Source organism: Aquarana catesbeiana, linkage group LG09 (assembly GCF_042186555.1).
Source record: "Aquarana catesbeiana isolate 2022-GZ linkage group LG09, ASM4218655v1, whole genome shotgun sequence".
In the NCBI taxonomy this organism is placed as follows: Eukaryota; Metazoa; Chordata; class Amphibia; order Anura; family Ranidae; genus Aquarana; species Aquarana catesbeiana.
In genome coordinates, this window is record NC_133332.1 from 199,453,067 (window position 1) to 199,480,396 (window position 27,330).

At 42.2% G+C, this 27,330-nt stretch overlaps 1 protein-coding gene across 3 annotated transcripts in view; it reads left to right on the forward strand.

Annotated features, from left to right (window-relative positions):
• TTLL11 (tubulin tyrosine ligase like 11) overlaps positions 1–15,657 on the forward strand; it is a 254,643-nt gene extending 238,986 nt beyond the window's left edge. For 2 of the 3 annotated variants that reach the window (XM_073599526.1, XM_073599528.1), the window contains one exon: positions 13,232–15,657. In XM_073599526.1, the coding sequence (XP_073455627.1) occupies positions 13,232–13,515 (284 nt within the window). In that variant the 3' untranslated portion in view covers positions 13,516–15,657. The remainder of the gene's footprint in view (positions 1–13,231) is intronic. The other variant, XM_073599527.1, reaches the window with a different exon arrangement.
• Positions 15,658–27,330: the final 11,673 nt, after the last annotated feature.

Sequence of the window (27,330 nt, forward strand, 5' to 3'; positions counted from 1 at the left end):
TCAAAAGCCTTTTTAGTTCCTTGGTCTCAGTTCAGGCTAATTTTCTCCTTCCCTGCAGTTCACATTCTGCCTCATATGTTCAAAAAGATAGAAAAAGACAGGAAATCTATGATTCTGCTATGTCAAGTCTCTGACTGGCCAGTCTCTGGCTTTAACGGTATCGCTGTTGAAGCCCGGGTCTTAAAAGATAGATGGGCCTTGGGGTCTGTTATTCCTGAAAATCCTTCTTTCCCTCTGTGCCTCACATTTCGACCTTGCTATATTCAGGTCTTGACCAAAACTTGGCCCTAAGCGCTCTCGACAGGTTTCAACCAAGGTAGTAACAGACCTTGGCCCCAAGCACTTTAAAAGAACAGCTCTCAGCCAAGGTCTTCCACCTCAATAAGGACATAATCCCACCATCCTTAAACCCTACTCCAAAGCATCCAAGGGAAATCTCTCTTCATTGTCTTGACATAGTCAGAGCCATTAGTGTCTATCCCAAAGCTACAGCTTCGATCAGACAAACTGATTCCCTATTTGTCCTGTCCTCAGGACCTCGCAAGAGACACTCAGCTTTCGAAAACCATCATCGCGAGATTGATAAGAAATCTGATTACAACGCTGAAAAACGCTACTGCAAAACTTTCTACAGCTACAGCTTTCTACAGCTAACATTACTGGCGTTTTTATAACATCCAGTGTGCATGAGCCCTAAAGCTTACACTCTCAAGGACAAATCTCCTCCTGCACATTTACACCCTCATTCCACCTGATCGGTAGGAGTTTTCTGGGCATTTCGGCACCAGGCCTCTTTGGCCCAGCTGTCTAAGGTCACAACCTGGTACTTTATTCATGTTCAGTCTTCTGTGGATGCAGCTTTTGGCTGCAAGGTTGTTGTACCGGCACTCTGAATTTAAGTCTGTTGACCATTGTTGTTAGATCTGTTGGCACAGTTGTGTCCACTCTTCTCATTCACTGCTTGGGGGATGTCCCAAGATCTTTGAATACTTTGCATGTGTCATGTGCTGTATGATTTAGATAAGAGTAGTTTAGACTTTTCTGCAAATTCCATATCTTAGAGTTACTCTGCATTGCTTGCTACAAAACTGAGGGCTCACAGAGTGGGGTATAGTTATAGGGGAGGCGCTCAGGGGGTGTGTCCTCAAAAGCTTGGCAGTGTCCAATCACCTGAAAGCATGAGCCTATAACCCAGTATCTTTGAATACTTTACCTGTGTCCTGTACTGTACTTTTCTGTTAAATAATTTTTTTTTTTTTTTTATCTCCAAATGAGAAATAAACAATGTATACAAAAGAAAATTGAACATTAAGGCACATAGTACATTCCAATGTAATAGACAGGATACATCTCCGGTCTATTTTACCACATTAGTTGGTGTAAGACATTTGGAAAGAACTTTGATACAATAGCTAGGTCAGGTTGTTATTTGGTATTGATTAACAGTATGTTTACCCCTGGGGTAGAATGGAAGAGGGGGAAGTGGAGGGGGGGGGGAGAAGGGGGAAACACAAATATATTGTCTAGTATTTAAGTCTCTTATATAGAGGACCACCAAATGTGTTAGATCTCTTGCTCTTAACCCAGGTTCCCCATATTTTTTCAATTTTTTTTTTGGACATTTAAGACTCATATATGTAGGTTTATAAAGTGTGAGAGTTGAATCAATCAGTTCTCCATTGTGAGACCGAAAGGGATACAGGCTGCTTCAGTTTTGTTAGGATAGCCTTTCTAGCGTAAAGTGTGGCATAGAATATGAACAACTGTTTATGGGTGTTGGACATAACAGTATCACAAATGCCCATAAGGAAGATAGTAGGGTCCATGCCTATGGTTAGATTTCCTACAGAATTTATTGTGTTCACCACTTCTGTCCAAAACTGCTGGATGAGAGGACATGACCATACAACATGTAAGAATGTACCCAGTTGATTAGCACATTTAGGGCATCTATCAGATTGAGTTGAGTATATCTTCAAGAGTTTTTGAGGAGTATACTCTATGAACTGTCTTTTTTTTTTTTTTTTTTAGTTTGGTTTCATTGCTGTTACCAAGAGGCATTTCTAGTCCTCTCTGGATTCATGCTACATGGGATGTTGTACATTGAATAAAAACCACAATGCTGCTATTAAAATGTAATGTTTCTGAGGATTGGCAGCATTGTGATGGCATCTGATTACTCCACTAATATGCTGCTTCATTTTTCTCGTCCATGGGACATTAACAAACTTCAATAGCCACTTGAGAAAGACAACATGAAATAACATTGTGCATGTAAACATTGATTAAACCTCTTACAAGATAACGGTAGTGTCTTGAAAACAAAGCGACAGATCTTAGGATGTGAAACAAAGGGTGACTACCCCATCCTAGTTTTATCTTATTCTGTGTCCGAGAAGTGGAGCAAGAGACAGTGATTTATCCTGGAATCTCTAAGAGGTATACACTTCGTGTTTACAGATTCCATGGATATTGCACTATTTATTTTGCTTATTAACAGCATATTATTTTTTTTTTTAACAGAAAAGTTTTTATTGATAACAAAAACAAAAATAATACAAAAGAAAACAAAACATGGTACATCATAAGTACATCATAGCAATGTATCCTATCTAAAAGTAATAAATCACAGTTGAATAAGTCGAATGAAAGTTAATGATGCTATACAATTCTAATCCGGAGTATTAGACTGAGCATGGTATTCCTACCTTACAATTGTGCTGGCATAAAAAAACTAACAATATAATTGATTGATGGGGAGGAGTGGAAAGAGGAAAGGGGACTACATTGGACCCAGTTATACTATTGTGTCATCCTAGGCGTATACTTGACCATGACAAATCAATTAAACCCGTTAGTTGGGAGCACATTAGAAGAAAGGCTCAGCAATCATATGAGGTTTTAAGGGGAAAAAGAGGGCTTCACTTATAGGTCCCGGTGGTTCCTATCTCATTGATACTGGCATAACGTTGCAACCCAGGGAAGTTAGGCAAGCAAGAACTATCCCCATTACTTAGTTTTTATCTACATTTCAAGGACTGGACAGTCAACCCATGTACCCAGCAGTACCATTGGTTATTGAGCTATCTTCATTGGCCGTCTCAAATCGAAAATGATCTAGTAGTCACCCATGGTTTCCACACCTTGTCAAATTTTTGGGGGCACTTGCGGCCCATATAGGTCAGTTTGTATAAGGGTAGCAACGCCTCAACCAGGGCACACCACTGAGTCACCGTGGGGGGAGTCGCTAGTTTCCATTGTTGGAGGAGAGCTTTTCTGGCGTAAAAGCATAAATAAAATAATAATAATTTGGCATTCATGGAATGAGTTATCAATTCTGTAATTCCCAGGAGAAGGATTCTAGGATCCAAGGGTACAGAAAAATTTGTGACATTATTAATTTCCTCAACCACTTTCCTCCAATACTCCTGGATGACAGGACACTCCCAAATGACATGATAAAACGTCCCCACCGACTGCTGACATTTTGTGCATTGTTCTGATTGCGTAGGATATATCCGAGCTAGACTTTGTGGCGTATAATAAGCCCTGTGTATGAACTTGAGTTGGATAAATCTATCCCTCGCAGAGATCACTGTCGGTATATAATTTTGAACTGCTATTTCCCATTGTTCGTCAGAAAGATCAGTGAAATCTGTCTTCCACATCTGTAGATATGGGTTCTTCTCTGCGTCTCCGCAGGTAAGGTGTAGGTATATGGAAGACAGTATCTTGTCTACCCCCCGTGAGGTAAGGAAGCTTTCCACCATATTTGATACCACTATGACTACTCTGGGGAATTGTGCTTGCGTAGCATGCTTCAGCTGGAGATACCGAAATAGCATCCACGAAGGAAGCTGATAGGTCGTTTTGAGTTCTGGGAATGGGAGTAATTTCTCGTTAGGCATAATCTGCTTAATCTTTACTATCCCAAATTTAGCCCATATACTGGGGTCTGGGATGGATCTAAACTGTGAAAGTTTGGGGTTGCCCCATAATGGGGTGTGAGGGGAGATAGTATCCTGTTTGGCTATGGCTGCAGTGACTTTATCCCATACTTGTATTGTGGTGCGCATTGGTAAAGTTATATGTGAACTGGCCTTTACTCCTCTATAGACAACGTTCGTGAGGGCTGAGTAGGAACCCATTATGGCTGCTTCAAGATTTACCGCAGGGTTTGATCTAGTCTGTTTGAAACACCAGCGAACAGTGACCAGCACTGCCGCCCAGTAATATTTCTGGAAGCATGGTAGCGCCAGGCCTCCAGAAGATAGGGGAAGTTGTACCTTGGCTTTCGCTAGTCTTGGAGTTTTCCCTCCCCATATAAAAGAGGTGATTACCCCGTCTAGTTTGTGGAAAAAAGAGACAGAGATTGGAACCAGGGTGTTCCTAAAAATATATAAGAACTTAGGGAGGAACGTCATTTTTAATAGGTTCACCCTTTATACTGGTGTTAATGGAAGCGTTTTCCAGGCCTGACATTTCGCAATAAGGTTTTGGAGGATTGGGTATAAGTTGTTCGTCAGATATTGGGTTAGGTCCTTGCGTATCTCAATACCAAGATATCTAAACTGGGTGACTCTTCGAAGTTAGGTCAGGTCAGTTGTGGGGGGGTTAGTATCAGAAAGACTGAAGAGGCTAGACTTGCTCCAATTAATTTTGACTCCAGAGAAACCTCCATAACAATCTATAATTTCAAGAGCCGCAACTAGAGAATGGGCATCATCGCCGAGGTATAAAAGCGTATTGTCCACGTACAACGAAATTCGTTCGACCAGTGGCCCTATCTCTAATCCCCTCACCTCAGAAGCCGAGCGGAGTAATATAGCCATAGGTTCAATGGCCAGGGCGAATAGCCCTGGGGACAGTGGACATCCTTGCCTTGTCCCTCTGCAGAGGTGAAAGGGAGGAGAGAGGAGACCACCCGCACGTACCCAAGCCGTGGGTGCTTTGTAAAATAATTTGACCCAGCTAATAAATTTAGTTCCGAATCCAAATTTAGACATTACCTCCCATAGAAAAGCCCACTCAACCGAGTTGAAGGCCTTCTCGGCGTCTAGCGAGGCCACCGCTCCACTTACATTAGGATCTCGGGGTAACGCTATGTTAGTATGGAGTCTGCGGATATTTATATCCGTGCCCTTTCCCGGCATAAACCCGGTCTGGTCGCCATGTATTAGGGAGGGTATCACCGAATTCAACCTACCCGACAAAATCTTAGTAAGGATTTTGGCATCCACGTTTAATAGAGAAATGGGCCGGTAGGACGAGCACAGTTCCGGGTCTTTCCCAGGTTTTGGAATGACAATGATCACCGCCTCCATCATTGAGGGCGGGAGACATTGCTGAGTCAGTGCTTTAGTGAGTTTAGAGTGGAAATGGGGACCTATTATATCCAAATTGGATTTGTAAAACTCCGTGGGTAGTCCGTCAGGACCCGGCGTCTTGCCCGCCTGAAGTGACTTAATGGCTCTCTGGACTTCTTTCAGTGTTATGGGAGCTTCAAGTGCCTGACTCGCCTCTGTTGTTAGGGTAGGGAAGTCTATCTTTAGGAGAAACTAATTTAACTCCTCAAGGGAGTATGTTGCTCTGGATGTGTAGAGTTGCTGATAATACCTCTCGAATCTCGCATTGATATGCACGGGATCAGAGAGCAAAGTATCATCCTCATCCCTAATATTCGCAATACAGGAGCTTCCAGCCCGTTCTGTTGCCAACCAGGCCAGTAATCTACCCGATCGCTCGCCCTGCTCAAATATGCGCTGAGTCTGGGCAAGGAGGAAACGTCGGCAAGAGGCTGCACGAATGAGCGCCACTTCCCTATATGCGGTGAGCATATCGGAGTGTGTGCCCTGGTCGGGTGAGGCTGTGTATTGAGCCTCCAGTCTTAGTGCCCGTTTTTCGGCCGTCGAGAGTTCCGGTCTCGACTCTTTCCTAATTTTAGAAATATTAAACTGGTACCTACCCCTGGCATACGCTTTAAATGCATCCCATACCATTGGTGGAGAGGCTGATTGATCATTATGTGTCCAGTATTCCCCAATTTCCATTAACATTAGCGGTTCCATTTTCTCATCTGCGATCCAGTATCTGGAGAGTCTCCACAGGCCCTCACTAGCTGCCGAGCCCGTAGAGAGATCCAGCATGACTGGGGTATGGTCCGATATGCCACGCGGCAAAAGGGAAACAGCTGTCACCCGGGATAACAGGGGATCGGTAACACAAATTAAGTCAATGCGCGATAATGTCGCGTGGGTAGCAGAGTGACATGAAAATTGTCTACCCTGTGGATTTTTCCATCTCCACGTATCATAAAGGCCATATACTTCTGCCCAACGGGACAACGCTGTGTCGGTCGTCTGACCTGGGCGTAATTTATCAGCACTGGGATTGGGAGTCATGTTAAAATCACCTGCTATAAATATATTGGGGGTGGGGTAGCTGGCGATAATAGTTTGGATTTTATGCAGTATCGTCATCTTGGCCTGTGGTGGTACATATAAACCCACTATTAACATTTCCACTCTGTCACACAATGCGTGTATGATTACATATTGCCCGTCCGGGTCTAGGCGAAGGTCCAGAAGCACAAAGGGGAGCGCCTTATGTACAAGAACACTAACTCCCCGGGAATGGGAGGAATAGGTGGAATGGAAATATGATCCCACCCATGGCTTCTTAAGGGAGAGTATTCTGGAGCCCGTAAGATGGGTTTCCTGGAGTAAGCAAATGTGCGGGTGATATTTTTTCAAATATGAAAACACAAGGGATCTTTTGAGTTTGGAATTGAGCCCCCGCACATTCCAAGATATCACTCAACAGCATATTATTTAAAGGATTCTGGTATAAAAAACAGGAAATCATTCTGCAACCAAATGAAAACACATCAGTTGGTGCTTGTCTATCTGATCCCATCATCACAGGTTGCATTTGCTAGGCAGCCATAGATTAGTGGGCAGTTGGTGATACAGGCACACTGACCACTGCCAAGCATCGGTTCTAGACAGAACATTTTGCAGTGCTCACTATCTTCGATCTAGCAGGATGCACATTGTTCTGTAAATCTTCTGGCTTTAGCACTGTTGCAGCATATTTACCCTGTATTTACTCCCATGGCAAATCAATATCTGACTGTGGCTGTAGAGTGTGCTGGGCCCAGTAGGGAGGAAAGGTACGTCAGGAAGAGGCAAACTACACCACAGCCACCATCAAGAGACTAAGTACATTGTTTTTCCTACTTGACACACCCAGGTACTATCATGCAGGTAACAGAAAGGACTGTCTTACAGGCACCATCATGCAGGCTTTGGGAGGTGCCACCTTGCAGGCAGTGGGGAGAGCCATCGTACAAGCAGCTAATTATTCATCCGTAAACTACTTCTTCTGGGAATATAATGTCCACTTTAGTTATGCATCTATGAGTCTGAAGTTCTCCATCTGATATTTTAGATTACAATCTGCCCATGTACTAACCTGAACTTGAAAAAAGTGTAAATAAAAGTAAGGCACTCACACACAACATTAGAAACAAAAAACATCAATAACCCATCTCAATTAATTTGAACAAACACAGTCCACATAATGTAAAAAAGTCTTAAATAAAAAATATGAAAAAGTCCATATAAAACAGTCATATAAAACTCCAATCACCATGTCTCCTAATAGAATAGTGCTCAAAAGCTTAAATTTGTGCTCCATCACTGTGTGAACAAGATGGGCTCTTACCAGCAATACAATACATGATAACTTGGGGTATCACCCGTTTTCTAATGGTAGTAGATGGGATCCACACACATAGTGCTTTATGGAAGTGAGACAGCCACTGATCTCTCAGTCACCTTCTTTCTCTCTCCCACAGCCCAGACCCAGAAAAAAAAGAATTCCAAAATAGTTTTTTACGTTTTAATAAAAGTAGAAAGCTCAGGTCAGCACCAACATAAACAGCCTGGTTTAAAAGATAATCCACCTGGCACTCGGACAAGACGGCATTGCTTCCAGCTGATAGACTTGCTAACCAAACCCGACAGAAAGTGACATTGCGGACAGGCCCGGATTTACTCCCTTTGCCGCCCCAAGGCCGGGTCCTTCAATGCCGCCCCCCCACACACACACACACCACCATTATCGTCCTTTTTCGATGACTGCTACAATAGATCAATTAAAAACATATCTCCACACACGAGAACACTGAAAATAACTGACTTTAATTGACTCTCGTGACTCGTGACTTGTCTCTTCTCCTCACATCAAGAGTCACGTCCCTGGTCACAGTCTCAGAGACCCCCGCTCCCAGCCACGCAGTCGGCGCAGAGGAGGGTAATGCTCCGCTGCCACTGTGCCCTCAAATGCTGCCGCTGTGCCCATCAAAAGCTGCCACTGTGCCCATCAAAAGCTGCCACTGTGCCCATTAAACGCTGTCACTTTGCCCATTAAACGCTGCCACACTGCCATCAAACACTGCCAGTGTGCCCATCATATGCTGCCAGTGTGCCCATCAAATGCAGCCAGTGTTCCCATAAAATTTTAAAACTTTTCCAGTTCTACATATGGGGTGCGGGAGCCAGGGGAGGAGAAAGAAGACCTACCTTGTCCTCCTGGCCAGCTCAGTTTCGAATCTGATCAATTCTTCCACACTGCTGCTGCTAGTTTCACTTGACCCCACTCCACTCCGCGCCACGGTCAGACTCCTCCTACCAAGGCCTCTGTTCCTCCGAGCCCGATCACGCTTGCTTGCAGGCAGCATAGCGAGGGGCGGGGCCATATCGTCAGTGGAGCTCAAGGCCCCACCCATCCGCGGCCCACTCCTTGATCAAATAAAAAGCAGCACTGGCACTGCATGTGCGTGCTGCTCATGCCGGCTGTCTGATGACTGTCTGTGACAGATAGTGGGGATTTTCAGCGCCGATTTGTGGGCAGCACATGTGGCGCCGCCCCTGCACCACTGCCGCCCCGAGGCCTGGCCTCGGTGGCCTTGTGGGAAATCCAGCCCTGATTGCGGATGGCGGATGCATTTTGCATACTAGCGTCATCAGGAAGCTTCCATGTGTGTTGATCCCATCTACTACTATTAGAAAACGGATGATACTCCAAGTTATCAAAGATACCAAGTTATATATTGTATTGCCTGTAAGAGTCCATCTTATTCACAAAGTGAACACTTAAAGGGGCAGCTGCACATTTAGATTTTTTGAGTCCTTGTGTCTAGGTTGGCACCAATTTTACTTTTATTTATTCACTAACCTGAACTTGTGTGCTGTACACCTTACACCATCCCATGATATAAATAATACTTCAGATTGGCTAAAGTTAGTTTAAATAATGGTGACTATACTGATGGCACAGACCAGGAAGTAGAGTTTACAAATGCTGTTTCTTATGAAAGATGTGACAAACTGTATACGCTGAAATATAACTTTTACTACCTTTCCAACATTAAGTGGATGTATTGTGCTACTGGACCACTTATAACTAGTTCTGCAGCTGACTTTCTGACCGTGGACGCCATCTTACTAAAGCCTATACATCACATATTCCATATGAGTCTGTTTCCTCTAGGTCTGTCCTGGCATCTTGTGCTTATTTATAGAAAAATATAGTGAAGAAGCCTTGAACCCCATGTTCTATCGCTGCTTGTCTGTGTGAATGAGACATAGTTAATTGTATTAAATTGCCAGTTGTGCAGTGGAGGACCCGAAGTTTGTCAGATAAATATCTCAGAGAGAGTCCTGAAAAACATATTTAGTGTTGGAAAGCGCCATAATTCACCTTAAGGGATCATCAACTGCCTCTTATGTTTTATTTCAGACACTTAATAATCCTAAAGTGCAGAATTGTCGCTTTTCTTCTTTCAGCGGCTGGCTGCAGAAAGCTCTGAGATTTGATTGCCAAAAAGATTTCTCCAAACTGAAGACAAGAGCATTCACATCTTGGCTCAGAGTCCCCAGTATTCTCTTCCATGTAGAATTTCTGTGTATTGAAGTAAAAAATTGTTCACGTGCTTTCTGTTTCATGTGTCAGAGGTGGGTGGTGTGCTAAACTTAGAGGTGTCATATGGCCCAAGACTCTTCCATCTTCAGCAGTGACAAGATGACAGTGCGATACTTAGAGGAGCTCCATAAATGCTGTTCTGCTGTGTTGCTTTTATCCTCTTGGGTCTCTCCAGTCACTTATATTGAGCTGTGATAAGATCTCCATACAACAGCCCAGTGGGAGTAGGAGTATTTGTTGCCACAGTGGTGATTATTTGCCCCTCTAATGTGTTGAACTAGGCCGATTCCTGGTGATTCTGCACATAAGCAGACTTAGGGCTGTAAATGCAATGCGATATAAAAAATTGCTATGCAAATGTCCCAAGCCTTCACTCACAATTCAAGCATTCATGATCAGCCATCATAATTAATCATTGTAATTCACCTAATAGGTTTATTTTCTCTGTTTGTCAGCCCCATCTAGTTATATGTTATTTTCCTGATAGTTATTTCAAGAAAATACTACATAATGGCCACTAGATAGAGATGTCGGTCATAGGAAATAAACCCATGTCGTCATACAAAGCCCAAGCCACATCAATCTATTGGACTCCTGTAAAAAGCAGTGGCTCTTCTGCCTGGTCTGGGTGCTGCATGCTCCCTGTGTCCTGTGCCTTTGTGACAGGCACTACAAGTAGATGAATGAAGTAACCTCCAAGATGCGCAATGCTCAAATTTTATTTCAGATATATTTTTATTTAGTGTGAAAAACTGCATGTAGCACTCAGAAGTAAGCCAGTTCATTTATTTGGAGATCTGGTGTGAGCTTTTATTAAAAGAAACATAAGTTACCCATGCAGCATTCTGGTAATTGAGACCAACTTTAATGTCCTTACGCAATTGTATATGGTGCCTGCTGTGTACCAGGTTACAAAAAAGATATTCTCCTGTGCTGGTGCAGAGGGCCTTAGTAGGGGTGGTAGTATTTCTTAGTGTTGTGTATATGGAAAAATCATGCAAGCCCCGCTGCCTATGCCAACTAGGGGAAGTCTGAAACATAATGTGAAAGGAAAAAGTAAAGGCACGTGGCCTGTTGCATGAATCGTTGAAACAAAGCATTTATTGTAAACACAAAGGATATATACAAGGAAATACTACGTATTCCTACATATAGGTAAAATCAATGTTAAACATTTAATGGATTGATATATGTTGTCCACACAAGGGATATTCAAATAGTTGCCTAACGCGTTTCAAGGGTCACCCTCTTCATCAGAGCCTTAAAGGGCCAAATATATTCCGTGTTTGCATATACTGATATAGGAAGCTGGATGAGTAGTATACCCTTACATGGGTGGTGTAGTGTTGCGGGCGAATTATCTTTCGCTGTAAGGGGTATCTTTCTACATCTCTGCACTCTAAATACTGTAGAGATGGTGTGTAGATGTAGGGCTGTCTATTGGTTGCTGTTGGTGTTAGAACCCTAAAGTTGTAACATACCGGTGTTTGGTTCCGGTATTGCAGCCAAAGGTCTATAGATGTGTATCCACGTCCTTATTAGGCTATGCTGAACGACTCCCTGCGCTGTGGTTGTGTGCTATCTCCTAAACAATAAAGAATGTGCTGCGCTAAAGTGTGCTACACCATGTAGATCTGTACTATAGTATACCAAACTTATGTATACCTGCAGATACACACATATATACAAATGACCAAAAATAAAGTATATACTCAATACCACCACTGGGTAGACAATGTAAGTGAAGTGCTCCTAAATAATACGGAGTAATATGTAGAAATTATCCAGTGAAATATAAAATATATATATAAATGTGACACACTATAAATGAATAATATTAATATGCAACCACAAAAATGAACCTACTGAAGGTGCATGCATGAATAAATATTGATATACATAAACTGATCAAATAAGCATGCTAAAGTGCATACATAAATAGTGCTGAATAAATTCCAAATAATCTTCCAAAAGTGTTTTAGTGTCACAGTTCTTGTGAAAAAACAGTTCTTAATGAAACAAAGTCTTAAGAGTGATTTGTGAAATCCTGTTTAGGAAAATCATATTAAGGTGCTTGTGCGTGATGTCCAATGGTGTTATGCATTGACATGCCCATAACCTCATTCATGCCATAGATCATGCATTGGTGCGATCTAGTGACCCCCTAGGTAGGAAGCTGGATGAGTAGTATGCCGCTACATGGGTGGTGTAGTGTTGCGGGCGAATTATCTTTTGCTGTAAGGGGTTTCTTTCTACATCTCAGCACTCTCAATACCGTAGAGATGGTGTGTAGATGTAGGGCCGTCTATTGGTTGCTGTTGGTCTTAGAACCCTATAGGTGTAACATGCCGGTGGTTGGTTCTGGTATTGCAGCCTAAGGTCTATAGATGTGTATCCACGTCTTTATTAGGCTATGCTGAACGACTCCCTGCGCTGCGGTTGTGTGCTATCTCCTACCAGGCTGCAGTCATGTTGATTCTGGATTCCTGGTGGAGTGGGAGTGTGCGACTGCGGACTATGGCCATGCGACCTTGATAAAGGAAGTGTTCCTGTATCAAGGTCGCACGGCCATCTTTAGGCCAACTTTTGGGCAGGCTGGTTGTACTGGAGTCAATCTATTGATAAACTTCAGTTCAACCAGCCTGGCAGGTATCTTTTTCACTGTTGGTGGCTATTGTATTCTGACAGCAAAACTTCCTGCTGTCGAATACAATACTGCAAAAAATGTTGATGGGGTAATCGATCAATTGCATAATCTGTGCTAAGTTTTGGAGCCAATGAGGACCCTTTGTTCACCGAAGCCTGATGAAGGGGTCTGCGGTGGCTTCAAAAATGTTGTTTGGTCATTCAATTAACGTTCAGTTGGAGCATTGCTGGGAATGTTTACATGAGTTATTTTCTAGTAGAAGAGTAGACTTAATGAGATGAGGTACCTGTGGACACCAGCTGGTACACTTCCTCCTTCATTTCAGCAAATGGTTGACTATCTTTGTTTTGAAGCCCAGAAGCAGAGGACATTTTTATTATGGCTTCACTCCCAGCTACCCTTTACTGCCTCAGTATCATCATATACCAGAAAAAAATTGGGAGAATTGCTGTGACTGTATAAAGTGGATTTGTTCTGTCCAGTAATGGGGAAATAGGGTAGGGGCACTATGATTGATGAGAATGGGGAGAGACTGATAGTGGTCTCTGGGGAATGGTATTGATCGATTTTGATTGCTGTGATTTGTCTTCTGTGCAGGTATGTGTCTCCAGGCCTTCATTGAGGCTTTCTTCTATTTAGCACAAAGGCGATTTAAAGGTTTACCACTTCATGAGCAAGTGCAGGCACTCGCTGACCTCTGCCATAGCCATGTGAACACAGCAGAGGAGAAGAGAATTCTGTGCAGCAGAGGAACGCTGGAACACAGAACTGCACTGAGCAATTACCGCCACACCAATGTGCATCTGACCTCATATACACCGCTGTCACATCGCAGCAGCATTTCATGTAAACTTTCAGACTACAAGCTGCAGCATTCATGATGGAACTTCTTACCAACCTACCCTAGATAAATGCTAAGGTGCATATTTTACGCCTCATATCCTACAGAACGAGCTGAGACCCTCACGGTCAGGAAGCACCTTACATTCCAAAGTGTTACCACTAGTAAAGAGCACATATCACTGTTTTAGTTTGGGTTTCCAATAACAACGAGATGCTCCCAGTGCAGGTTTTAACACAGGAAGAATCAGATTGCAAAACTGCTAACTGAGTTGGAATGCATATACCTCTTCTGCTCTTACTGGGCACATGTTGGATGTGGAGTATAATACCTTCAGATGGCCTGTCAGTGGTGCTGCCAGGGGAGGGATGTGCCAGTCATCTATATTAACCAATAACAAGTTTACTTTAACTTTTAACCTGCTGTAGAAAACTGACAGCTGGAGTCTGGTTGATATGGGCAGAATGGGGTCCTTTCCTCTAGTCTTGTGAGGCCAGTAAATCTGTTTCTACAGATGCTTTATGGAATAAAGCGCTATGCAGTAACCCATGGCAACCAGAACCACCTTTCTCTGGTCCGAATGTTGTAACTGGTTGCTATGGATTACCACACAATCCACATCATTCCTTGGCTTTGCACTGCTGTACAAGTCTGTCTTCTGGAATCCTGGCCAATCCTGTCAATATATATCATTCTCCGAGTCCGAACGGAGAGTCCCTGGAGCTGAGTGCCCAAAGCTATGAAGAAAGCTGACAAGTGATGTATTCCATTTGTTTGATGGCTTCAGTATTGTCCTGACTAAATATTGAATGCTGCATGTGTCCCTGTCTGTGGATTTCTATATATAGGAATGTGCTGTTGGTAGATTTATATATAGATATGCAGGATGGTCAGGAATAAGGCTCGATTCACACCTATGCATGTTGCTTTTGGGCGTTTTTGGAGGTTTTTTTTTCATGCTTGCCACGTTTTTGAGCAGCGTTTTTGCCGCGTTTTTGCCGCGATTTGCGTTTTGCGTTTTTTTTTTTTTTTTTACAGTTTTTTTTACAGTCTAAAAAAAAAAATTAAAAAAGAATTAAAAAAAAAAAAAAACGGCAAAAACGCATCAAAAACGCTGCAAAAACGCTGCAAAAACGGTGCACTTGCGTTTTTGATGCTTGTCCATTGAAATCCATTACATGCAAAACGCTGCTTTTTGCATGAAAAAAAGTCCCCGACCCTTTCCAAAAATGCAGAGAAACAAAAAGGCATTGATGTGAACATGTTCCATAGGAACCCATGTTAAAAAATTCCCGTGCATTTCTGCAAAATGCAAAATGCATCAAAAAACGCGCTAGTGTGAATGGAGCCTAATGTGGAAAAGATGAATAATGTAAGGAAGATGCCCTTATTGTATTTATATTAATATTTATTATGCGTATTATATTCCTGTTGTTTTTTCTTCCACAATATGTACTGCACTGAGAAATGGAATAATGATATTTTCCTTAAATCATTTTCTTGTGGAACGTTTACCTAAGCTCCGCCTATGACTGTGATGTCATCTGAGTGAGTGGAGTCTGAACCCATCATGAAGGAATAAGGATAAGGTAAAGCACCAGGCGCTGCTTGTAGTTATTCATCGGCAGATGACGGTGTGTTGCTTGTGTAGAGGGATCGGATCCAGCTCTGGCAGCAACTACCTCCCGTTTTACATGATTCCTTCCACTGTAAGCAGAATTTCTAGATGTCTTGATTGCTTCCCATTCATTAAACACTGGAGTAATTGAGTGTTTTTCATCACATAGTTAATATTTCTAGCGTATTTATTTATAGCCAAGTGCTTCTCCAATAATAAGCATCTTTACAAAGATTAGGGGTAGTGAGAGGCACTTATTCCCAGTGTCTCCCTCCTAAATATGACATTTGGGGGGGTCACCATATTTCATACAATGCAAAACTGAATCGATTGGCTTCCTTCCCCTCAGTGGGGTAACACTGCTTACATATTCAGCTAACTTGTTAATAAAAAATATGTAAAGGAAAAAGATGTGAGTGGTGCCTGTGTAAAATGTTATACTGTATGCTTCAAACACAGGATCTTTCTATTTGCACTGAAATGGTTTTGTGTGTTACATTTCATATGTCACATTATGATTTGTTTTTTTATCAACCATTAAAATATTCTAAGCTTTGTGTTGTACTTTTGTCATTCAGGCTTTGTTTCTTCATGTCAGGCCACAAATGAAGGGTAAGGGTCTAAAAACTAAAATATCTGTCACTGTAGACTGTTATTTTAAGGCAGGGCTGTGATTTATGCATACTGTACAGTACATGTTAAATCTGATTGTACAAGCTCCTTAAAGTGTTACTAAACCCAGGACCCTACATTCACAATATCTCATCTCCCACAATACACTAGAACATGGATATGCAATTATTTTAGTAAATACCTTTTCTCATCAGTAGTATATAGCAGTCTTGTGACTTCTATGAGTGTCCAGTTATAGCTTGTAGGAGGCATTTTCATTCTGCACTGACTGTCTTATCAGGATGCAGGACCTCTGACCCTCTGTCTGGACAGTTCTGATTGGGCTTGTGCTGATCACATGCACCCTCCCAAGAAAGAAAAAAAAAACTAGCAATACACAATAAACTAAACATGTGCAGCCTGTCCCCTGGCTCTGTATTATCCGGAAATATATTGCAGACAGTGGAAGGAGGGGGAGGATCAGAGAAGACAGGATCAAACAGCCTATTTCAAAATGCAGAGGATTAACCCCTTAGGTTCCACAGTGAGTATAACAAGCATGCTTTACTGCATGTACATGTACTGCTGTACTTTCACTTTGTGTTGAGGGTGTTCTATAGGTGGATTAGATTTAGCATTTAGGCTCTGTTTACACTTACAAGGTTGTGACCACATCGGTTTAGTGTCTGGCAGCTGTCCATTCTGGCTGCAGTGACCTGACAGTTGGGGACTGTGTGGTATGCGTTTCAGTGCATTACACAGTTCCATTTTTTTTTTTTTTTTTTTTACAAACTTTATTTCCAGGTGTGGAAAGTATGCTATTTATAAAGCTATAAAATGTCTCACAATAAGCGCCTTCCAGTGCCATTCATCTCCATAGGTGGCTATGGGAGCAATCGTCCTTCATGCCTTTCTCTTCTGATCTCTTCTTCTTGAACCAGATACAAAATGGTAGAAGCGGTATAAAAAAACACCCACATCCCCCAACTCTATTACACATGTACAAGATCACAAAATTGCTTAATTCTTCTATTGTGGCATCATGAGACATGATAAATGACCCTCCACCCATTCCATCTCACTAACACAATAAAATTCTTCTAGGATGGTGGTGCCAGGATAAATTTTCTAGCACACATACAGTGGGGACAGAAAGTATTCAGACCCCCTTAAATTTTTCATTCTTTGTTATATTGCAGCCATTTGCTAAAATCATTTAAGTTCATTGTTTCTTCATTAATGTACACACAGCACCCCATATTGACAGAAAAACACAGAATTGTTGACATTTTTGCAGATTTATTAAAAATGAAAAACTGAAATATCACATGGTCCTAAGTATTCAGACCCTTTGCTGTGACACTCATATATTTAACTCAGGTGCTGTCCATTTCTTCTGATCATCCTTGAGAGGGTTCTACGCCTTCATTTGAGTCCAGCTGTGTTTGATTATACTGATTAGACTTGATTACGAAAGCCACACAACTTTCTATATAAGACCTTACAGCTCACAGTGCATGTCAGAGCAAATGAGTATCATGAGGTCAAAGGAACTGCCTGAAGAGCTCAGAGACTGTGTTTTTCTGTCAATATGGGGTGCTGTGTGTACATTCATGAGGAAAAAAAATGAACTTAAATGATTTTAGCAAATGGCTGCAATATAACAAAGAGTGAAAAATTTTAGGGGGTCTGAATACTTTCCGTCCCCACTGTACACAGTATAACATGGTTCTTACTCACTACAGATATTATTATCTGATTGTATAATCTTCACACAATCTCTTTTTGATTTAACTTTGGATGAAACCACGCTAAATGTATTACAGCAGTGGTTCTCAACTCCTATCCTCAGGACCCACTAACAGGCCAGGTTTGCAAGATAACTGAAATACATCACAGGTGATATCATTTGCTGCTCAGTGATGTAATTGAAATCTGGCCTGTTAGTGGGTCCTCAGGACAGGAGTTGAGAACCACTGGATTACAGGAAACTACCTCTTTAGTGACCTGTCAGTTTTAGATGATTCAGATGTTGGATGAATTCAGTGTTAAGTCCTGTTTTTCGTCTGCAACTATTGTGGCTGTCATTTCTGTTCTGTTCCTGAAAATGCTGGGTGCATGATGATCATACTGATCCTTTGGCTTCAGTGCATTCTGACCTGAATTAAGTATGCAGTAAGTGAAGCCAAAACTCCTGATCTGCATACTTGTTCATGGTTAGATCCAGAGGATCAGCGGAGCAGCCAGCTAAGTAGCATTTGCTGAAGTTTAACAATAGCAGGCTCCAAGTTTCCTTAAATTTCTAATGATTAGGAGGAATAAAACGGCCACATACTATGCATGAATTTTATAACTCATGGGTAGGTTTTTTTCATATGGGAAAACTGTCTGTCAGTTCTACCAACCATTTATTCATTTTTCTCTGCAGACTACATTAAAAGAGTGAGTCTGGCATAAAACATTTGATTGTACATCCTGTGTAATCTCTCCCAGATGTCTTTCACCTGTGTTCTATATTATACCTTCCACTCATGTCCCCCATGGGATCGGTATTTCACAGTGGGATTGATTTACTAAAGGCAATAGACTGTGCACTTTGCTCCAGAGCTTAGTAAATGAGGTAAGACTTCACTTTGCAAAGAATACCCAATCACATGCAAGGAAAATAAAAAACAGCTTTTTTGATTGCACATGATTGGATGATGGAAGTCAGCAGGGCTTCCCCTCATTTACTAAGCTCTGGAGCAACTGCACTTTGCAAAGTGCACAGTTTATTTGCCTTTAGTAAATCCATACCACCCAACTTTTTGAGATGGGAATGAGGGACACAAATTGGCAAAAGTATGCAGGCATAGGACACATTCCCTTAAGGGCTTGCCTCAAAACAAGGCTTCGGACAGGCTTTGTAAAAGCTCTCTGAACGCTATTCAAAGCTCCTGTCACTAAATAAAATGGTTATCTTACAGTCCTGTTTACACCTGCATTTGCTTTGCTTCAAAAATTATACCCCATGTCGCTTTAGTAGTGCTTCAAAGCCTTCATAGAACTCTATGACAAAGCTCGCTTGAAGCACCTGTAGCTTTTGAGAGGCTTTAATTCAGCTTTAGCTTCACTTTGTTTTGGACAAATTGCGGGTATAGGATATCAACACACACCCAGTGCATCTGCCAAGCTTCAACAAAGCTTCAAAAGAGCATCACCAAAGCATCACTAAAGCTTAATCGAAAGCACCACCGAAGCATCAAAAACACATCATATAAGCATGTTGAAGCATTAGGCACTTTAATGTGTGTTGAAGCCAAAGCAAGTGTAAATGAGCCCTTAAGGAGAATTATACAAAAAAAAAAAAAAAAAGAAGAATAGTTAAACCCACAAGTGCTTTCTTTTTTACCACTACTATTCCTTTATACTGGCTTTTGAAATTTACAAATGTCGCAATTTAGAATTTGGATGAAACGTTTATCACTGGGAAACACTTTTTGAAAGATAAAAGTGCATTTTATTTACAACTATCTTTATCAGACCAAAATGACGGACAAATGAGGAGGAAAGACGGACAGAGGGACTTTGTTCCAAATCAGGGACAGTCCCTCGTAATCAGGGACAGTTGGGATCTATGGTAAATCAATCAACCCCTTTATGTCCCATTGCCTGTGGAAAGCATCTTCTGTCCAGCAGTTGCAATGGACACGAGTGAACTCGCCAACTGGTATGGCCCTGATGGTGTGGGACAAATGACAGCTGGAAGCATGCTAAATGGCATGACCAGATTGCTACTGCAATGTACACCAGATTATTATATTTGTAAATGATATGGGACCACAGGAGGTCATTACAGGAGCAGCAATGAGGGTGGAGGGGGATGCAGAGGAGACTGTTCACCTTGTAAAGATGGAAGAGCGAGGATGTGTGCTGTGTGTTAAGCTGGCCAAACACTATACAATCCCATCATACAATCTCTGTACACTCTCCTTTATGCTGACCATACACCAAACAATCTGATTGTACAATCTCTTTTAAACTGGCCACACACTATACAATTTCTGTCTGTAGATTTACCAAAACTATATTTGTATCCAATCAGGCAGGTCTTTGCACTGCACGGTTGAAGGTAGAGACCCCTTTCACACTGGGGCTACAGTCACATTAGCGTTAAAGTGCCGCTCTTTTTAGCGGCGCTTTAACGCTGTTTAAGCGGCGCTTTTCGGCCACTAGCGGGGTGCTTTTAAGCCCAAAGAAGGGGTTAAAAACACCCATGCTGTGGTGTTTCCTAACGTCCCGCAATCGCACCTCCCCAGGGTGAAAAGTCACATTAAAATGAGTGGGAGGCAGTTTTCAGGCGCTATTTAGAGGCTACTTCTAGCACCAAAATGCCTGAAAACTGCCTCAATGTGAAAGGGGTATAAAGGAGATTGTACAATTGAATTGTATGGTGTATGGCCAGCTGTAGGGGAACAAGAATGAAAAGCATGGTGCAGTGTAGGGATTCATAGAACACAGGTCAAGTATGGATGGGGGCAAGGAGGAGAAGGCACATGATGGAGTTTGGTTCCTCTATTGCAGTGGTCTTCAAACTGCGATCCGAGGGCCAGATGTGGCCCTTTGCTTACCTTCATCAGACCCTTGGGACACGATTCCTCCCACTGATACAAGGCATGATTCCTTCTACACCAACAATGGGGCATAATTCTTGTCACTGATACCAACAATAGGGCACTATTCCTACCACTGAGCCCAACAATAGGGCAATATTCCTACCACTGACACTAATGATGGGACACTATTCCTCCCACTGAGCCCATCAATGGGGCACTATTTCTACCACTGGGCCAAATAATGGGGCACTATTTCTACCACTGACACCAATTATGGGGCACTATTCTTCCCACTGAGCCCAACAATGGGGCACTATTCCTACCACTGAGCCCAACAATGTGGTACCATTCCATACCATCAATAGTATATAAGCTCTTGGAGGGGATGATAAGGGACTATATACAAGATTTTAGTCATGAAATCGGTATCATTAGCATTAATCAGCATGGATTCATGAAAAATCGTTCTTGCAAAACCAATCTATTAACCTTCTATGAACAGTCTGCTGTGGAAAGTGGGGTCCCCCAGGGTTCTGTCCTGGGACCAATCCTATTTAATTTATTCATAAATAATAGTTAGAGAAGAATAGTTAGGGGCAGGGTGGTTGGATTATGATGTAATCTCTCTACTGTAGTGTTCTGGGGGAGGTGTTAGGAGAGGGAGACAGCAGTCACCAGAGTTTTTTTTTTTTTGGTATAGAGCAGGGATATGCAATTAGCGGACCTCCAGCTGCTGCAAAACTACAAGTCCCATCATGCCCCTGCCTCTGGGTGTCATGCTTGCGGCTGTCAGAGTCTTGCTATGCTTCATGGGACTTGTTCTGCAACAGCTGGAGGTCCACTAATTGCATATCCCTGGTATAGATTAAGGGAGAGTTATAACCCCTGTCAGTTTTTTGCCATCTGTGTCCCCATTGGGGAGATTTCCCTTCACTTCCTGCCTCATAGTCAAAAACAGGAAGTGAGAGAAATCCCCAAAAGTGGAAGAATTTCTGGTTGTCACCAGAACTAGTGTCCCCATTGGAAGATTTCCTCTTTATTTCTGTTCTGGTGACAACCCAAAATTTGGGATTTTTTTTTCACTTTTGGTGGTAAAGGTAAACATGAAATATAGAGAGGGTGAATCTCCTTAACGGGGGACAGACAACAATAAAAACCTGACATGTGTTCTAATCCCTCTCCACTCCATCTAAAAGTAAAAGCATTTGCCTTTATACATTAACATGTGTGCGAAAAAAGGAAACAATAGTTTGGCAGTAAAAAAAAGAAACAGCCATAAAAATGAATAAAACTTGTCTGACGCTCGCGCCTCCACCATCTCTGTCTCTCCTCGCGTCTGCGGACATCACTGCTCCCCTGAGGAGCCCTATGTGTAATCTGCTGCACCCCCTTTTACAATAAGGCCCCATTCACATCTGCGGAAATGTGTGTTTCCATGTGCTTTCCCGGACCGCATGAAAAGTACGTGAAGAACTCTCATCACAGTGCCATTAATTATTAATAGCACCCCAAACAAGGCGAGCAAACACACACGTTTTACCAAAATAACACACAAAGTTCCATATCTGGAAAAGGTCCTGGAGCTTCTTTTGGCACATGTGTGGCACGTGGGGCAGCTTAGTCAGAGGAATGGGCTGCTCTGTGCTGTGGTGTGAAAAATACAGCAAAAAAGGGGCAACGAAAGCGGTGTGAATGGGGCCCCATTCCCCGGCATACCAGTTGAAAGTTAAAATCAGGAAGACTGGAAATGCCTGCACTAACTGCCAGCAAGAGAGGGAGAGGGAGAGAAAGTACAGAGAAAAATGATTGACACAACATGACATCAGCAGCCTCTCCTGTCTGCAGCTCTGATAGTGTCATATTACACGCATTGTTGGTAATTATTGTAGCTTTTTTTGGGGCTTAGGCCGCACACAGAGTTCAAAAAGAGCTCAGACTGATGTCAGGAGGCCGGGTTTGAGCCTCCTAAACAAATACCGGAAAGATGATTAAAAAATAAGTTTTGATTATTTCGGGTAATAATAAATGAAAAAAGAAATGAGGGCAGAAATGAAAATATTTGATCTGCAGGAACACTTTATATGAAGCGATAAGGCTCAATTTCCAAATACTGGAAGGATCATAAAAAATATAAAAATTTGATTATTTGGGGTAATAATGATAAAAGATATTTTAAAAAGAGATAAAATAAAAGTGAGGCAGAAATGAAAATATTTGATCTGCAGGAACATTTTATATGAAGTGATAAGGCTGAATTCCCAGTTTTATCATAAGTATACAGATCTTTATTTAACCACTTCAATACCAGGCACTTAGGCACCTTCCTGCCCAAGCCAATTTTCAGCTTTCAGCGCTGTCGCAATTTGAATGACATAAAAATTTCTAGAAAAAATAGGCTTGTTTGTTGTGTGTATAAATTATGTACCTATGAATTTGTGGATGTTCTTCAGCCCCTAGGGAAATTGCAAACAACTATATGTCCCAAACAGAGGGGGGACAAAGAAAAAGATAGGGCTTACTGAAGAGCAATACACGTGAGGATTAATTAATTAATCAAAAAATTATTGAAATGGTACAAAATTAAGACACATTGATAAAAGAGTTTAAGCCATTTGCTAAACTACTCTAAATACAGATTGCCGACTGGCCTGTGAGGGTCATTCGGTACAACCACAGACTGGGGGACAAAAACAACATACAACAAGACTTGACAAACATGTCCGGACGCCAAGGAAATTGATGTCTGCCCAGCCAACCACCAATGGGATTATCCAGCAATTGCTGAGTATGGCTGTTTAGGCTGACATCAATCCCCCTCGGGGGGCTCGAGCCAAGTATGAAGAAGAAGCAGGAAGAGGATTGAAGTGGGGGCGCTATAATCCTATGGGCTGTACTAGGGAATTGGTCCCGTATATGGTCTGTTAACAGTGCTGGGTAAGTTGGAAGAAACAATCCAGTGTTAGCGATGTAAGCGATGGCAAAGTCTAATAATGCATGTATAATGCTAGCGTGTATACTGGTAAAAGATATTTTCATTAGCAATCAATCAGCAATCTACATCGGCAACAGGCAGCGTAGGTAGTGATGTGGGTGATAAACAGAGAGTGGGGACATCATAGTACATTACCACTTCCGGGTCACGAGTGGATACCATCAGATACTCCGGGGGTCGTACAGGTCATCCACTATGTTCTGCTCTTACATGATCTTCGTGACATTAAAGTGCTGTCACTAGAGAATGCACTGTGCTGGCAGACTGATGTAAATCCATAGGTTCGCATCCGAGAGTCCTCCGTTGTAGTTACCTTGACCTTCCGGTCGTGTTCAGCTCCTTAGTGTGTGGACCCGCAAGCCTCCATGGGGGATGACACCGTGGCGTGACGTCCGAACGAAAGTGACGTTGACGCGTTTCACATTGACAGGGTGTGTAGCTTCATCTGGACGTAACGGTGGCGTGCGAGGGCTCCTTCTTATTGATGTCAGTCCCTCGACTTGTCAAGTCTTGTTGTATGTTGTTTTTGTCCCCCAGTCTGTGGTTGTACCGACTGACCCTCACAGGCCAGTCGGCAATCTGTATTTAGGGTAGTTTAGCAAATGGCTTAAACTCTTTTATCAATGTGTCTTAATTTTGTACCCTTTCAATAAATTTTTGATTAATTAATTAATCCTCACGTGTATTGCTCTTCAGTAAGCCCCGCAATTTGAATGACAATTGCGTGGTCATACAACACTGTACCCAAACAAATTTTTTTATCATATTGTTCCCACAAATAGAGCTTTCTTTTAGTGGTATTTGATCACTTCTGCGGTTTTAATTTTTTTGTGCAACAAATAAAAAAAGACTGAAAATTTGGAAAAAAAAACAAGTTTTTCTTTGTTTCTGTTAAATTTTTGTGTAAATAAGTACATCTTATTCTTCAATGACGGGCACTGATATGGCTGCACTGACGGGCACTGATAAGGAAGCACTGATGGGCACCGATGAGGTGGCACTGACAGGCACTGATGATGGGCACTGATAGGTGGCACTGATGGGCACTAATAGGTGGCACTGGTATGCGGCACTGATGGGCACTCATAGGAGGCACTGATGGGCACTCATAGGCGGCACTGGTGGGCACTCATAGGCGGCACTAATGAGCACTTATGGGTGGCACTGATGAGTACTTATGGGTGGCACTGATGGGTACTTATGGGTGGCAATGATAGGTGGCACGGATGGGCACTGATAGGTGGGCACGGATGGGCACTGATAGGTGGCACAGATAGACACTGATGGGTGGCACTGCTGACACTGATTGGTGGCACTGATGACATTGATGGGTGGCATTGCTGGGCATCACTGATTTAAAATGGTGCCAGTCAGTGCCCATTTGTGGGCACTAATTGGCACAGATTGGGCACATTGGGCACATGTGGATGGCCATGGGGTACATACCTGGCCATCCACATGTTGCCCGGCTCCCTGGTGGTCCTGGCGGATTCCCTGGTGGTCTAGTGCGGGCATACGAGGGGGGGCTGCGCTGATAAACAATCAGAGCAGACCCCCCCTTTCAGGAGAGCTGCCAATCGGCTCTCTACTCGCGTCTGTCAGACGTGAGTGAGGAAAAGCCAATCAACGGCTCTTCCTATTGACATCGTGATCAGTTGTGATTGAACACGGCTGATCATATGGTAAAGAGCCTCCGCCAGAGGCTCTTTACCAAGATCGGTGGAGCGGTGTGTCAGACTGACACACCGCTCCACCGATCGCAGCGATGCGCGCCCCCACAGCGGCATGTTATCCTGCTGGACGTCATATGATGCCAGTCAGGATAACTGAACCACCGCCCAGCCGTCAATCTGCTATAGGCCGGGCGGGAAGTGGTTAAGCCATGGGACTGTAGTGTGTAAATCTCAATCAAGATAATGGCACTTCAATAAAAACATTTTTTTTATAAAGGGTGTATTTGAACCGTATACTAAGCCGAAAACTAAACCAAAAAAAAGGTCACATGACCAATACTGGAAGGATCAGAAAATAAAAAGTTGATTATTTTGGGTAATAATGATGAAATAAAGGATAAGTTAACAGGTTCCAAACCAACCTATTAACTTTCTATGAGGAGGTGAGCTGCCATCTAGATAAAGGAAGCCCCATAGACGTGGTGTATCTGGATTTTGCAAAGGCATTCGCTACAGTTCCCCATAAATGTTTACTGTACAAGCTAAGGTCCATTGGCATGGACCATAGGGTGAGTACATGGATTGAAAACTGGCTACAAGGGCGAGTTCAGAGGGTGGTGATAAATGGTGAGTACTCGGAACGGTCTGGTGTGGAAAGTGGGGTCCCCCAGGGTTCTGTCCTGGGACCAATCCTATTTAATTTATTCATAAATAATCTGGAGGATGGGATAAACAGTTCAATCTCTGTATTTGTGGACGATACTAAGTTAAGCAGGGCAATAGCTTGTCCGTAGGATGTGGAAACCTTGCAAGAAGATCTGAACAAATTAATGGGGTGGACAACTACATGGCAAATGAGGTTTAATGTAGAAAAATGTAAAATAATGGATTTGGGTGGCAAAAATATGAATGCAATCTATACACTGGGGGGAGAACCTCTGGGGGAATCTAGGATGGAAAAGGACCTGGGGGTCCTAGTAGATGATAGACTCAGTAATGACATGCAATGCGAATAATATACAGTATAATATAAAAAAAAAAAAAAAAAAAAAAATTTTGGGTTTACATCCACTTTAATAGGAAAACAGATCTTTATTCAAAGCAGTGTTCCGGACGAAAATGTTACTTTTTAGATAACAATACCCCTATAATATTCATGCTTAGTGTATTCTAGTAAAGGTATGCTGTAAACTAAGGTCCATTTTGTAGATTTTCAGCATTGTTTTCTTACTTTATAAAGTCCCAGCAGACTGCGGCCGTCTCCTTTGTGGGCATCTGAAGCCGGAGTGTATCTCTTCCTGTTTTCCTGCAGATCTCGCACATGCTCAGTGCAGCGCGAGCAGTGTAACAGCTTGAAAATTGGGTTTCCATATCAACGGCTGTGTCAGAGGAAGTTACCGCCCCTTATCTATGGAAACCTTTCCTCCCCCCTCAGGAACGAGGAAGTTTATCAGCATTTACAAGGATTGTAAATCAAGAAATACAAAAAGCTCCTGCAAAAGGTAATACCTTTAAAAAAAATACTAATTGTAAATGATATCCCTTGTTTCTGTGCATATATATATCTATCTATCTATATATATATATCTATCTATATATATATATATATATATATATATAGATAGATATATATATAGATAGATAGATAGATAGATATATATATCTATATATATATCATATTGCCCCAATCAAAATCGCTACATCATATTACCACCATCAAAATTACCCCCATCATATTACCACTATCAAATTTGCCCCACCGTCAAAATTGCCCCCCCGCTCATCATATTGCCCCCATCATTTTGCCACCATCAAAATTACCCCCATCATATTACCACTATCAAATTTGCCCCATCATATTGCCACCACCAAAATTGCCCAGATCAAAATTACCCTAATCAATATTGCCACCATCAAAATTGCCCCCATCAATATTGCCTCCATCAAATTTGCCCCCATCAAACATACGTTAATATTTTTTTACAATTTGTTTGTGTACACCGTCTATATCAGTACCAAGATAGTCCATGTTTATCCAGCTCAAATTTCATGAATTGGGTTTACACTTTAAGAAAAAAAAACCTCATAACATTATATCCTACTAATATCTTTATCTCCCAACCCCATCATTCAAGTTTTTACACTGCTATATTTAGAGGTTCATATATATCCGGCGTAATAAAAGGTCAATATATCGTCACAACTTTTATATTTCTGTCCTGAAAACCCCTTGTGCCACTCTACCTAATTGATCCTTGTGAGTGCTGAACCCATGGTAGTCAGCCACATCCCCCACACCTTACCAAATTTTTCTGGGCAGTTCATATGTAGATATATATATTTTTCTCTATACAGTATTATTTAT